The sequence below is a fragment of the Panthera tigris genome, chromosome C1, assembly GCF_018350195.1.
Source record: "Panthera tigris isolate Pti1 chromosome C1, P.tigris_Pti1_mat1.1, whole genome shotgun sequence".
NCBI lineage: Eukaryota > Metazoa > Chordata > Mammalia > Carnivora > Felidae > Panthera > Panthera tigris.
Genome location: NC_056667.1, coordinates 187,015,678 through 187,029,641, shown reverse-complemented (window position 1 = coordinate 187,029,641; position 13,964 = coordinate 187,015,678). Strand labels below are relative to the sequence as shown.

At 37.5% G+C, this 13,964-nt stretch overlaps 1 protein-coding gene across 4 annotated transcripts in view; it reads left to right on the top strand.

The window, feature by feature from the left end:
* The window catches only part of ICA1L (islet cell autoantigen 1 like), an 88,900-nt gene that overhangs the window by 64,887 nt on the left and 10,049 nt on the right, over positions 1 to 13,964 (top strand). For all 4 annotated transcript variants that reach the window (XM_042995090.1, XM_015541005.2, XM_015541004.2 and 1 more), the window contains one exon: positions 1,593 to 1,682. In XM_042995090.1, the coding sequence (XP_042851024.1) occupies positions 1,593 to 1,682 (90 nt within the window). The remainder of the gene's footprint in view (positions 1 to 1,592; positions 1,683 to 13,964) is intronic.

Genomic DNA, 13,964 nt, shown 5'->3' with positions numbered 1-13,964 from the left:
TCATCCCAACAAGTGCCCTTCTTAATGCCCATCACCCATTTAGCCCATCCTCCCACCTCCCTCCCCTCCAGCAACCCTCAATTTGTTCTCTGTATTTAAGAGTTTCATATGGTTTGGCTCCCTCTCTATTTTTGTCTTATTTTCCCTTCCCTTCCCCTATGTTCATCTGTTTCTTAATTCCACATATGAGTGAAATTGTATATTTGTCTTTCTCTGACTTATTTTACTTAGCATAATACACTCTCGTTCCATCCACATTGTTGCAAATGGCAAGATTTCATTCTTTTTGATTGCGAGTAGTATTTCATTGTATGTATGTGTATATATCACATCTTTAGCCATTCATTAGTCGATGGACATTTGGGCCCTTTCCATAACTTAGCTATTATTGATGGTGCTGCTATAAACATTGGGGTACATGTGCCCCTTGAAATCAGCATTTTTGTATTCTTTGGGTAGATACATAGTAGTGCAATTGCTGGGCCTTAGGGTGTTTCTATTTTTAATTTTTTTAATGTTTATTTTTGAGAGAGGGAGAGAGAGAGACAGAGTGTGAGCAGGCAGGGGCAGAGAGAGACAGAGTTGCAGAATCCAAAGCAGGCTCCAGGTTCTGAGCTGTCAGCATAGAGCCTGATATGGGGCTCGAACCCACGAGCTGTGACATCATGATCTGAGCTGAAGTTGGAGGTGTAACCAACTGAGCCACCCAGGCACCGCTCTATTTTTAATTTTTTGAGAAACTTCCATACTGTTTTGCAGAGCAGCTGTACCAGTTTGCATTCCCACCACTATTTCAAAAGCATTCCCTTTTCTCCGCATCCTCACCAATATCTGCTGTTTCCTGAATAGGTGTAAAGTGATATCTCATTGTGGTTTTGATTTGTATTTTTCTTATGATGAATGATGTTGAGCATCATTTCATGTGTCTTTTAGCCATCTGAATGTCTTTATTAGAAAAGTGTCTGTTCATATCTTTTGCCCATTTCTTCACTGGATTATTTGTTTTTTGGGTGTTGAGCTTGTTCATAATGATACTTTTTAATAACTGCATAGCATTTTGTCACATTTATCTTCTATAATCTGCTAAATTCCTTCCTTGCTTTTTTGACTTTTTCATTATATAGATAATGCTGCAAAAAACTTCATCATACATGTACTTTTTTTCCTTCAGTTAAATAACTTCCTTTAAGTAAATTTCTGGAGTAAGATTACTGAGTCCAAGGGTATAAACATAGTTAAAGTTTTCAAGATTCTAATTGTCAGGTGTGTTTCCTCTCTCCCAACTCCTTAGAAATTCTCTTTCTATGCCTTATATATCTGCAATTATTTAAAAAGAACACTTGTATATTTATATCAAAACCACTTTGAAAACTGTTAGGAAGTCTGATCTAATTCTACCTGGAAATAAACTTGATGATTTGACTACATAATTGCAGATACATTTTAAGTATTTTCTGCCTCTTATATTGTAGAATCACACCCTAGTAGAAGGATTAAAGTACTCATTAGATATTTTTACGTTTTCTTGTCTTTTCTGATGCTACTTCCTATTTGACTAACAGTGGATAATTCCTTACTTCCCTCCCTGCTAGGCTGGGCCTCTGAAGGGGGATTAGAAGTTCCTCTTTCACACACTGATAACCAGCCAGTGCCTTCACAGAGTCCAAGGAAATTAACAAAGTGTAAGTTATTTATTTCTATTCTTTATTATCATATTAACAATTAGTTTCAGTCACATAAATTTAGAAAAGAATTACTTTATAGTCTTTGCCTCATATTGTCCAGGAAAATATTTTGTTCATAATGAATTAAAATGAAAGTTATACCAGGCTATCCCTCAGAATAGAAAAAATTGAATAGAAATTGTGAACTTGTCATAGTAAATTCTATACTTTAATTTTTTAAATATTTTGTACTAAGGTTTGTTGGTAATGGATAATACCATTAAGATAGAAGGTGTTCTTTGATTACAAGATGCCCATTGACAAAGAGTGCATTCAGGCCTTTAGCATAGGACCTGGTACATAGTAATTGCTAACATTTGTTGAGTACTTACCATATTATTGTCTGCAGAACTGGTCCATGTTGTAGTTACTATGTAGGGTATGCATAGAAAACAGATACTCTGTCAGGATTTTAGATACATGATAATCTTAGTCACTAATGTTGATTTTTAAAAACTTTGATTGGAAAGCATTTCAAATGTACAAGTGTTACATAAGTGAAAATAGCTCAAAGAACACCTGTATACCCTTTATCCGGATTCATCTACTGTTAGTACTTTGCTTTATGTAGGGTGTGTGTGTGTGTGTGTGTGTGTGTGAGATTCATGTGTTATTTTATTCTCAACCACTTGAGGGTGAGTTACATACATCATGACCATTTACCCCAAAATACTTAAGTTTGTATTTCCTAAGAACAGATATATTTTCTTTCATAACCACTGTATGGTTTGTAAACTTCAGGAAATTTAATGTTAATGTATTTTGTACAAAGCAAACCATGTATTTGTATTCCAGTTTTGTGAGTTGACCCAATAATGTCCCCTGTAGCACATTCCCCCTCTGGACCGAGAGAGTCTAGGGTCATGATGTATTCAGTTGCCATGTCTCTTTAGTCCCTTTTATTCTGAAACATTTCCACGGTTTTTCTTTGACTTTTGAACATGGGAATTTTAATACAATATAGTCCCTCTGCTCCACTGCTTTTTATCTTTAGTAGAATATTTCTTATCTCAGTTTTATCTGAATTTTATTGTGATTAAATTCAGGTTCTTCATTCTTGACTGGAATACTACACAGGTGACCCTCCTGTCTCAGGGTTCCAGATGTAAGGTTTATGCAGTCTGTTTCTCCTTCATTGATAATGTTAATTTTGGCCACCCATTCAAAGTGTTGTGTACTTTTTCTCTTAAATAATTACCGTTTTATGTTATTTTATCCTCTCATGCAGTTATTAAGCAGTCTCTGAGGAGACACTTTGCGACAGCGCACAAGTCCAGGTCTTAATCAGAATTTCTACTTAGATGTAGCATCCATTGTTGTTGCTTTTTGTGTGATTCAGTCTTTACAATGATGAGTGGTATAAAAAAAAAAAGATAAGATTTTCTCACCACAGCACTCCCTCCACATTTTTGTTGTAGTAGAAAATACAAAACAGAATTTACCCTCCATTTATTTATTTATTTGTTTGTTTATTTATAAATTTACATCCAAGCTAGCATATAGTGCAACAATGATTTCAGGAGTAGATTACTTAATGCAGCTTACCCATTTAGCCCGTACCCCCTCCGACAACCCCGCCAGTAACCCTCTGTTCTCCATATTTAAGAGTCCCTTATGTTTTGTCCCTCTCCCTGTTTTTATATTATTTTTGCTTCCCTTCCCTTGCTTCCCTTCATTTGTTATGTGTCTTAAAATCCTCATAGGAGTGAAGGCATATGATATTTGTCTTTCTCTGACTAATTTAGCTTAGCATAATACCCTCTAGTTCCATCCACGTAGTTACAAATGGCAAGATTTCATTCTTTTTGATTGCTTAGTAATACTCCATTGCATATGTGTGTGTGTATATATACATATATATATATATGTATATATACACACACACACACATACATACATACATACACACACCACATCTTCTTTATCCATTCATCCATCAATGGACATTTGGCTCTTTCCATACTTTGGCTATTGTTGACAGTGCTGCCATAAACATTAGGGTGCATGTGCCCCTTCAAAACAGAATACCTGTATCGCTTAGATAAATACCTAGAGTGCAATTGCTGGGTCATACGGTAATTCTATTTTTAGATTTTTGTGGAACCTCCATACTGTTTTCCAGAGTGGCGGCACCAGCTTGCATTCTCACCAGGAGTGCAAAAGAGAACCTCTCTCTCTGCATCCTCACCAACATCTGTTGTTGCCTGAGTTGTTAATGTTAGCCATTCTGACAGGTGTGAGGTGGTATCTTATTGAGGTTTTAATTTGTGTTTCCCTGATGATGGTGATGTTGACCATGTTTTCATATGTCAGTCGGCCATCTGGATGTTTTCTTTGGAGAAGTGGCTATTCATGTCTTTTGCCCATTTCTTCACTGGATTATTTGTTTTTTGGGTGTTGAGTTTGATAAGTTCTTTATAGATTTTTGATACTCACCCTTTATCTGATACGTCGTGTGCAAATATTTTCTCCCATTCTGTAGGTTGCCTTTTAGTTTTGCTGATTGTTTCCTTTGCTGTGTAGAAGCTTTTTATTTTGATGAGGTCCCAGCAGTTCATTTTTGCTTTGGTTTTCCTTGCCTCTGGAGACGTATTGAGTAAGAAGTTGCTACGGCCAAGGTCAAAGAGGTTTTTGCCTGCTTTCTCCTCAAGGATTTTGATGGCTTCCTGTCTTACATTTAGGTCTTTCATCCATTTTGAGTTTATTTTTGTGTATGGTGTAAGAAAGTGGTCCAGGTTCATTCTTCTGCATGTCACTGTCCAGTTTTCCCAGCACCACTTGCTGAAGAGACTGTCTTTATTCCATTGGATATTCTTTCCTGCTTTGTCAGAGATTAGTTGCCCATACGTTTGTGGGTCCATTTCTGGGTTCTCTATTCTGTTCCATTGATCTGTTCCATTGATCTGAACAAGTGTCTGTTCTTGTGCCGTACCATACTGTCTTGATGATTACAGCTTTGTAGTATAGCTTGAAGTCCGGGATTGTGATGCCTCCTGCTTTGGTTTTCTTTTTCAAGATTGCTTTGGCTATTCAGGGTCCTTTCTGGTTCCATACAAATTTTAGGATTATTTGTTCTGGCTCTGTGAAGAATGCTGGTGTTATTTTGATAGGGATTGCATTGAATATGTAGATTTCTTTGGGTAGTATCAACATTTTAACAATATTTGTTCTTCCTATCCAGGAGCATGGAATCTTTTTCCATTTTTTTGTGTCTTCTTCAATTTCTTTCATAAGCTTTGTATAGTTTTCAGTGTATAGAGTTTTCACCTCTTTGGATAGATTTATTCCTAGGTATTTTATGGCTTTTGTGCAATTGTAAATGGGATTGACTCCTTGATTTCTCTTTCTGTTGCTTCATTGTTTGTGTATAGGAATGCAACCGATTTCTGTGCATTGATTTTATATCCTGCCACTTTGCTGAATTCATGGATCTGTTCTAGCAGGTTTTTGGTGGAATATTTTGGGCTTTTCATAGAGTGCCATGTCATCTGTGAAGAGTGAAAGTTTGAACCTCCTCCTGGCCGATGTGGATGCCTTTTATTTCTTTGTGTTGTCTGATTATAGAGGCTAAGACTTCCAATAGTATGTTTAATAACAGTGGCAAGAGTGGACATCCCTGTCTTGTTCCTGACCTTAGGGGGAAAGCTCTCAGTTTTTCCCCCTTGAGGATGATATTAGTGTTGGGTCTTTCATATATGACTTTTATGATCTCGAGGTATGCTCCTTCTATCCCTCCTTTCTTGAAGGTTTTTATCAAGAAAGGATGCTGTATTTTGTCAAATGCTTTCTCTGCATCTATTGAGAGGATCATATGGGTCTTGTCCTTTCTTTTATTGATGTGATGAATCATGTTGTTTGGCGGATATTGAACCAGCCCTTCATCCCAGGTATAAATCCTTGGTTGTGGTGAATAATTTTTTTAATGTATTGTTGGATCCAGTTGGCTAATATCTTGTTAAGAATTTTTACATCCATGTTCATCAGGAAAATTGGTCTGTAGTTCTCCTTTTTAGTGGGGTCTCTGTCTGGTTTTGGAATCAAGGTAATGCCGGCTTCATAGAAAGAGTTTGGAAGTTTTCCTTCCATTTCTGTTTTTGGAACACCTTCAAGAGAATAGGTGTTAACTCTTCCTTAAATAGTTGGTAGAATTCCCCTGGAAAGCCATTTGGCCCTGGACTCTTGTGTTTTGGCAGATTTTTGATTACTAATTTGATTTCCTTACTGGTTATGGGTCTGTTCAAATTTGCGATTTCTTCCTGTTTCAGTTTTGGTAGGGTATATGTTTCTAGAAATTTGTCCATTTTTTCCAGATTGCCCATTTTATTGGCATATAATTGCTCATAATATTCTCTTATTATTGTTTTTATTTCTGCTGTGTTGGTTGTGCTCTCTCCTCTTTCATTCTTCAGTTTATTTACTTGGGTCCTTTCATTTTTCTTTTTGATCAAACTGGCTAGTCGTTTATCAATTTTGTTGATTCTTTCAAAGAACCAGCTTCTGGTTTCATTGATCTGTTCTACTGTGGTTTTTTTTTGTTTTTTGTTTCGATAGCATTAATTTCTGCTCTAATCTTTATTATTTCCTGTCTTCTGCTGGTTTTGGGTTTTGTTTGCTGTTCTTTTTCCAGCTCCTTAAGGCTTAAGGTTAGGTTGTGTATCTGAGATCTTTCTTCCTTCTTTAGGAAGGCCTGGATTGCTATATACTTTCCTCTTATGACCACCTTTGCCTATGACCATCCCAGAGTTTTTGGGTTGTGGTGTTATAATTTTCATTGGCTTCCATGACCTTTTTAATTTCCTCTTTAACTTCTTGGTTAGCCCATTCATTCTTTAGTAGGATGTTCTTCAGTCTCCAAGTATTTGTTATCTTTCCAAATTTTTTCTTGTGGTTGATTTCAATTTTACAGTGTTGTGGTCTGAAGATATGTATGGTATGATCTTGATCTTTTTGTACTTGCTGAGGGCTGATTTGTGTCCCAGTATATGGTCTATTATGGAGAATATTCCATGTGCACTGGAGAAGAATGTGTATTCTGCTGCTTTAGGATGAAATGCTCTGAATATACCTGTTGAGTCCATCTGGTCCAGTGTATCATTCAAAGCCATTGTTTCCTTGTTGATTTTTTAATTAGATGATCTGTCCTTTGCTGTGAGTGGGGTGTTGAAGTCTCCTACTTTTATGGTATTAGTATTGATGGGTTTCTTTATGTTTGTGATTAATTGATTTATATGTTTGGGTGCTCCATATTTGGCGCATAAATGTTTACAATTGTTAGGTCTTCTTGGTGATAGACCCCTTGATTATGATATAATGCCCTTCTGCATCTTGATACAGTCTTTAAAGTCTAGATTGTCTGATGTAAATATGGCTACTCCGGCTTTCTTTTGTTGACCATTAGCATGATAGATGCTTCTCCATCCCCTTATTTTTAATCTGAAGGTGCCTTTAGGTCTAAAGTGGGTCTCTTGTAAACTGCAAATAGATCTTGTTTTCTTATCAGTTCTGTTACCCTGTGTCTTTTGGTTGGAGCATTGAGTCCATTGATGTTTACAGTGACTACTGAAAGATATGAATTTATTGCCATTATGATGCTTGTAGAGTTGGAGTTTCTGGTGGTGTTTTCTGGTCCTTTCTAATCTTTGTTGCTTTTGGTATGTATGTATGTATGTATGTGTGTATGTATTTATCTTTTCATCTTTTCTCCCCTCAGAGTCCCCCTTAAAATTTCTTGCAGGGCTGGTTTAGTGGTCACAAACTCCTTTAATTTTTGTTCAGGCAACTTTTTATCTCTTCTATTTTGAATAACAGCCTTGCTGGATAAAGAATTCTTGGCTGCATATTTTTCTGACTCAGCACATTGAATGAATATATCCTGCCACTCGTTTCTGGCCTGCCAAGTCACTGTGGATAGGTCTGTTGCAAACCTGATCTGTCTTCCCTTATAGGTTAGGGACTTTTTTTCCCTTAGTGCTTTTATGATTTTCTCCTTGCCTGAGTATTTTGTGAATTTGACTATGATATGCCTTGTTGGTGGTCGGTTTCTGTAGAATCTAATAGGAGTCCTCTGTGCTTCCTGGATTTTGATATCTGTGTCTTTCCCCAGGTTAGGAAAGTTTTCTTCTATGATTTGCTCACATAACCCTTCTACCCCCATTTTTCTCTCTTCCTCTTCTGGGACCCTTATGATTTTGATATTGTTCCTTTTTAATGAGTCACTGATTTCTCTAATTTTTAAATCGTGCTCTTTTGCCTTAATCTTCCTCTTTTTTTCTGCTTTATTATTCTCTGTAAGTTTGTCCTCTATATTGCTGTCTCTGTTCTACCTCATCCATCCTTGCTGCCGCAGCATCCATCCGTGATTGCAGCTCAGTTATAGCTTTTTTTATTTCGTTCTGACTAGTTTTTACTTCTTTTATCTCTGCAGAAAGGAATTCTAGTCTATTTTCGACTCCAGCTAGTATTCTTATTATTGTGATTCTAAATTCTGGTTCAGACATGTTGCTTGTATCTGTGTTGGTTAAATCCCTGGCTGTCATTTCCTCGTGCTCTTTATTTTGGGGTGAATTCTTTCGTTTTGTCATTTTGAAAGGAGAAAAGGAATTAATAAAGTAGAAAAATTAAAATTAAAAATATATTAAAATTAAAAAATTAAACACACACATACACACACAAAATCTAATAAATGATGCTAGATCCTAGGCATGTTTTGGTCTGAGTGTTGAAAGTGGTTTGACTGATTAGAGAAAAAACAAAGGGAGGGAAAAAAAGGAAATTGAGAATTTGAAAAAAGTAATACACCGAAGTACGCTAAGATGATGGGAGTAAAATAGAATTTGAAAAAAAATTACACAAAGTAAAGAATATAGTAGGAAAAAAATTTTTTTTGCTTTTAAAAACTTTTATTTTTTTATTTTTTTAATAGATGAAATTTATTGTCAAATTAGTTTCCATACAACACCCAGTGCTCATCCCAAAAGATGCCCTCTTCATTACCCATCACCCACCCTCCCTTACCTCCCACCCCCCATCAGCCCTAAGTTTGTTCTCAGTTTTTAACAGTCTCTTATGCTTTGGCTCTCTCCCACTCTAACCTCTTTTTTTTTTCCTTCCCCTCCACCATGGGTTTCTGTTAAGTTTCTCAGGATCCACATAAGACTGAAAACATATGGTATCTGTCTTTCTCTGTATGGCTTATTTCACTTAGCATCACACTTTCCAGTTCCATCCACATTGCTACAAAGGGCCATATTTCATTCTTTCTCATTGTCACGTAGTACTCCATTGTGTATATAAACCACAATTTCTTTATCCATTCATCAGTTCATGGACATTTAGGCTTTTTCCACAATTTGGCTATTGTTGAGTGCTGCTATAAACATTGGGGTACAAGTGCCCCTATGCATCAGTACTCCTGTATCCCTTGGGTAAATTCCTAGCAGTGCTACTGCTGGGTCACAGAGTAGGTCTATTTTTAATTTTTTGCGGAACCTCCACACTGCTTTCCAGAGCGGCTGCACCAATTTGCATTCCCACCAACAATGCAAGAGGGTTCCCGTTTCTCCACATCCTCGCCAGCATCTATAGTCTCCCAATTTGTTCCTTTTAGCCACCCTGACTGGCGTGAGGTGATATCTGAGTGTGGTTTTGATTTGTATTTCCCTGATGAGCGATGTTGAGCATCTTTTCATGTGCCTGTTGGCCATCTGGGTGTCTTCTTTAGAGTGTCTATTCATGTTTTCTGCCCATTTCTTCACTGGGTTATTTGTTTTTCGGATGTGGAGTTTGGTGAGCTCTTTATAGATTTTGGATACTAGCCCTTTGTCCGATATGTCATTTGCAAATATCTTTTCCCATTCCATTGGTTGCCTTTTAGTTTTGTTGATTGTTTCCTTTGCTGTGCAGAAGCTTTTTATCTTGATGAGGCCCCAATAGTTCATTTTTGCTTTTAATTCCCTTGCCTTTGGGGATGTGTCAAGTAAGAAAGTGCTGCAGCTGAGGTTGGAGAGGTCTTTTCCTGCTTTCTCCTCTAAGGTTTTGATGGTTTCCTGTCTCACATTCAGGTCCTTTATCCATTTTGAGTATATTTTTGTGAATGGTGTAAGAAAGTGGTCTAGTTTCATTCTTCTGCATGTTACTGTCCAGTTCTCCCAGCACCATTTGTTAAAGAGACTGTCTTTTTTCCATTGGCTCTTCTTTCCTGCCTTGTCAAAGATTAGTTGGCCATACATTTGTGGGTCCAATTCTGAAGTATTTATTCTCTTCCATTGGTCTATGTGTCTGTTTTTATGCCAATACCATGCTGTCTTGATGATTACAGCTTTGTAGTAGAGGCTAAAATCTGGGATTGTGATGCCTCCTGCTTTGGTCTTCTTCTTCAAAATTACTTTGGCTATTTGGGGTCTTTTGTGGTTCTGTACAAATTTTAGGACTGTTTGTTCTAGCTTCAAGAAGAATGCTGGTGCAATGTTGATTGGGATTGCATTGAAGGTGTAGATTGCTTTGGGTAGTATTGACATTTTAACAATATTTATTCTTCGAACCCATAAGCACGGAATGTTTTTCCATTTCTTTATATTTTCTTCAACTTCCTTCATAAGCTTTCTATAATTTTCAGCATACAGATCTTGTACATCTTTGGTTAGATTTATTCCTAGGTATTTTATGCTTCTTGGTGCAATTGTGAATGGGATCAGTTTCTTTATTTGTCTTTCTGTTGCTTCATTTTTAGTGTATAAGAATGCAACTGATTTCTGTACATTGATTTTTATCTTGCAACTTTGCTGAATTCATATATCAGTTCTAGCAGACTTTTGGTGGAGTCTATCGGATTTTCCATGTATAATATGTCATCTGCAAAAAGTGAAAGCTTGACATCATCATTGCCAATTTTGATGCCTTTGATTTCCTTTTGTTGTCTGATTGCTGATGCTAGAACTTCCAACACTATGTTAAACAACAGTGGTGAGAGTGAACATCCCTGTCGTGTTCCTGATCTCAGGGAAAAAGCTCTCAGTTTTTCCCCATTGAGGATGATATTAGCTGTGGGCTTTTCATAAATGGCTTTTATGATGTTTAAGTATGTTCCTTCTATCCCGACTTTCTCGAGGGTTTTTATTAAGAAAGGATGCTGAATTTTGTCAAATGCTTTTTCTGCATCGGTTGACAGGATCATATGGTTCTTATCTTTTCTTTTATTAATGTGATGTATCACGTTGATTGATTGCGAATGTTGAACCAGCCCTGCATCCCAGGAATGAATCCCACTTGATCATGGTGAATAATTCTTTTTATAAGCTGTTGAATTCGATTTGCTAGTATCTTATTGAGAATTTTTGCATCCATATTCATCAGGGATATTGGCCTGTAGTTTTCTTTTTCTGCTGGGTCTCTGTCTGGTTTAGGAATCAAATACTGGTTTCATAGAATGAGTCTGGAAGTTTTCCTTCCCTTTCTGTTTTTTGGAATAGCTTGAGAAGGGTAGGTATTATCTCTGCTTTAAATGTCTGGTAGAATTCCCCTGGGAAGCCATCTGGTCCTGGACTCTTATTTGTTGGGAGATTTTTGATAACTGATTGAATTTCTTCGCTGGTTATGGGTCTGTTCAAGCTTTCTATTTCTTCCTGTTTGAGTTTTGGAAGTGCATGGGTGCTTAGGAATTTGTCCATTTCTTCCAGGTTGTCCAATTTGTTGGCATATAATTTTTCATAGTATTCCCTGGTAATTGCTTGTATTTCTGAGGGATTGGTTGTAATAATTCCATTTTCATTCATGACTTTATCTATTTGGGTCATCTCTCTTTTCTTTTTGAGAAGCCTGGCTAGAGGTTTATCTATTTTGTTTATTTTTTCAAAAAACCAACTCTTGGTTTCACTGATCTGCTCTACAGTTTTTAGATTCTATATTGTTTATTTATGCTCTAATCTTTATTATTTCTCTTGCTGGGTTTGGGGTGTCTTTGCTGCTCTGCTTCTATTTCCTTTAGGTGTGCTGTTAGATTTTGTATTTGGGATTTTTCTTGTTTCTTGAGATAGGCCTGGATTGCAATGTATTTTCCTCTCAGGACTGCCTTTGCTGCATCCCAAAGCGTTTGGATTGTTGTATTTTCATTTTTGTTTGTTTCCATATATTTTTAAATTTCTTCTCTAATTGCCTGGTTGACCCATTCTTTTTTTTTTTTTTCCCATTCATTCTTTAGTATGGTGTTCTTTAACCTCCATGCTTTTGGAGGTTTTCCAGATTTTTTCCTGTGGTTGATTTCAAGCTTCATAGCATTGTGGTCTGAAAGTATGCATGGTATGATCTCAATTCTTGTGTACTTATGAAGGGCTGTTTTGTGACCCAGTATGTGATCTGTCTTGGAGAATGTTCCATGTGCACTCGAGAAGAAAGTATATTCTGTTGCTTTGGGATGCAGAGTTCTAATTATATCTGTCAAGTCTATCTGATCCAATGTATCATTCAGGGCCCTTGTTTCTTTATTGATCCTGTGTATAGAAGATCTATCCATTGTTGTAAGTGGGGTATTAAAGTCCCTGCAATTACCACATTCTGGTCAATAAGATTGCTTATGTCTGTGAGTAATTGTTTTATATATTTGGGGGCTCCCATATTCGGCGCATAGACATTTATAATTGTTAGTTCTTCTTGATGGATAGACCCTGTAATTATTATATAATGCCCTTCTTCATCTCTTGTTACAGCCTCTAATTTAAAGTCTACTTTGTCTGATATAAGTATGGCTACTCCAGCTTTCTTTTGACTTCCAGGAGCATGATAGATAGTTCTCCATCCCCTCACTTTCAATGTGAAAGTGTCCTCAGGTCTAAAATGAGTCTCTTGCAGACAGCAAATAGATGGGTCTTATTTTTTATCCATTCTGATACCCTGTGTCTTTTGGTTGGCGCATTTAGTCCATTTACATTCAGTATTATTATAGACAGATACGGGTTTAGAGTCATTGTGATGTCTGTAGGTTTCATGCTTGTAGCGATGTCTCTGGTACTTTGTCTCACAGGATCCCCTTAGGATTTCTTGTAGGGCTGGTTTAGTGGTGATAAATTCCTTAGTTTTTGTTTGTTTGGTAAGACCTTTATCTCTCCTTCTATTCTAAATGACAGATTTGCTGGATAGAGGATTCTCGGCTGCATATTTTTTCTGTTCATCACATTGAAGATTTCCTGCCATTCCTTTCTGGCCTGTCAAGTTTCAGTAGAGAGATCTGTCACGAGTCTTATTGGTCTCCCTTTATATGTTAGAGCATGTTTATCCCTAGCTGCTTTCAGAATTTTCTCTTTATCCTTATATTTTGCCAGTTTCACTATGATATGTCGTGCAGAAGATCGATTCAAGGTACGTCTGAAGGGTTCTCTGTGCCTCTTGGATTTCAATGCCTTTTTCCTTCCCCAGATCAGGGAAGTTCTCAGCTATTATTTCTTCAAGTACACCTTCAGCACATTTGCCTCTCTCTTCCTCCTCTGGAATACCAATTATGCGTAGATTATTTCTCTTTAGGCCTCACTTAGTTCTCTGATTTTCCCCTCATACTCCTGGATTTTTTTATCTCTCTTTTTCTCAGCTTCTTTTTCCATAATTTTATCTTCTAGTTCCCCTATTCTCTTCTCTGCCTCTTTAATCCGAGCCGTGGTTGTGTCCATTTTCTTTTGCCACTCATTTATATCATTTTTTAGCTCCTCCTGGCTGTTCCTTAGTCCTTTGATCTCTGTAGCAATAGATTCTCTGCTGTCCTCTATACTGTTTTCAAGCCCAGCGATTAATTTTATGACTATTATTCTAAATTCACTTTCTGTTATATTGTTTAAATCCTTTTTGATCAGTTCATTAGCTGTTGGTATTTCCTGGAAGTTTTTTTGAGGGGAATTCTTCCGTTTCGTCTTTTTGGATAGTCCCTGGAGTGGTGCAGAACTGCAGGGCACTTCTCCTATGCTGTCTTGAATAACTTGCGTTGGTGGGCGGTGCTGTAGTCAGACCTGATGTCTGCCCCCAGCCCACCGCTGGAGCCACCGTCAGACTCGTGTGTACCTTCTCTTCCCCTCTCCTAGGGGCGAGATTCACTGTGGGGTGGGGTTGCATGGCCTGTCTGGGCTACTTGCACACTGCCAGGCTTGTGGTGCTGGGGATCTGGCGTATTAGCTGGGGTGGATCGGCAAGGTGCACAGGGGCAGGAGGCGCAGGCTCAGCTCACTTTTCCTTCGGAGATCCACTTAGGGAGGGGCCCTGCAG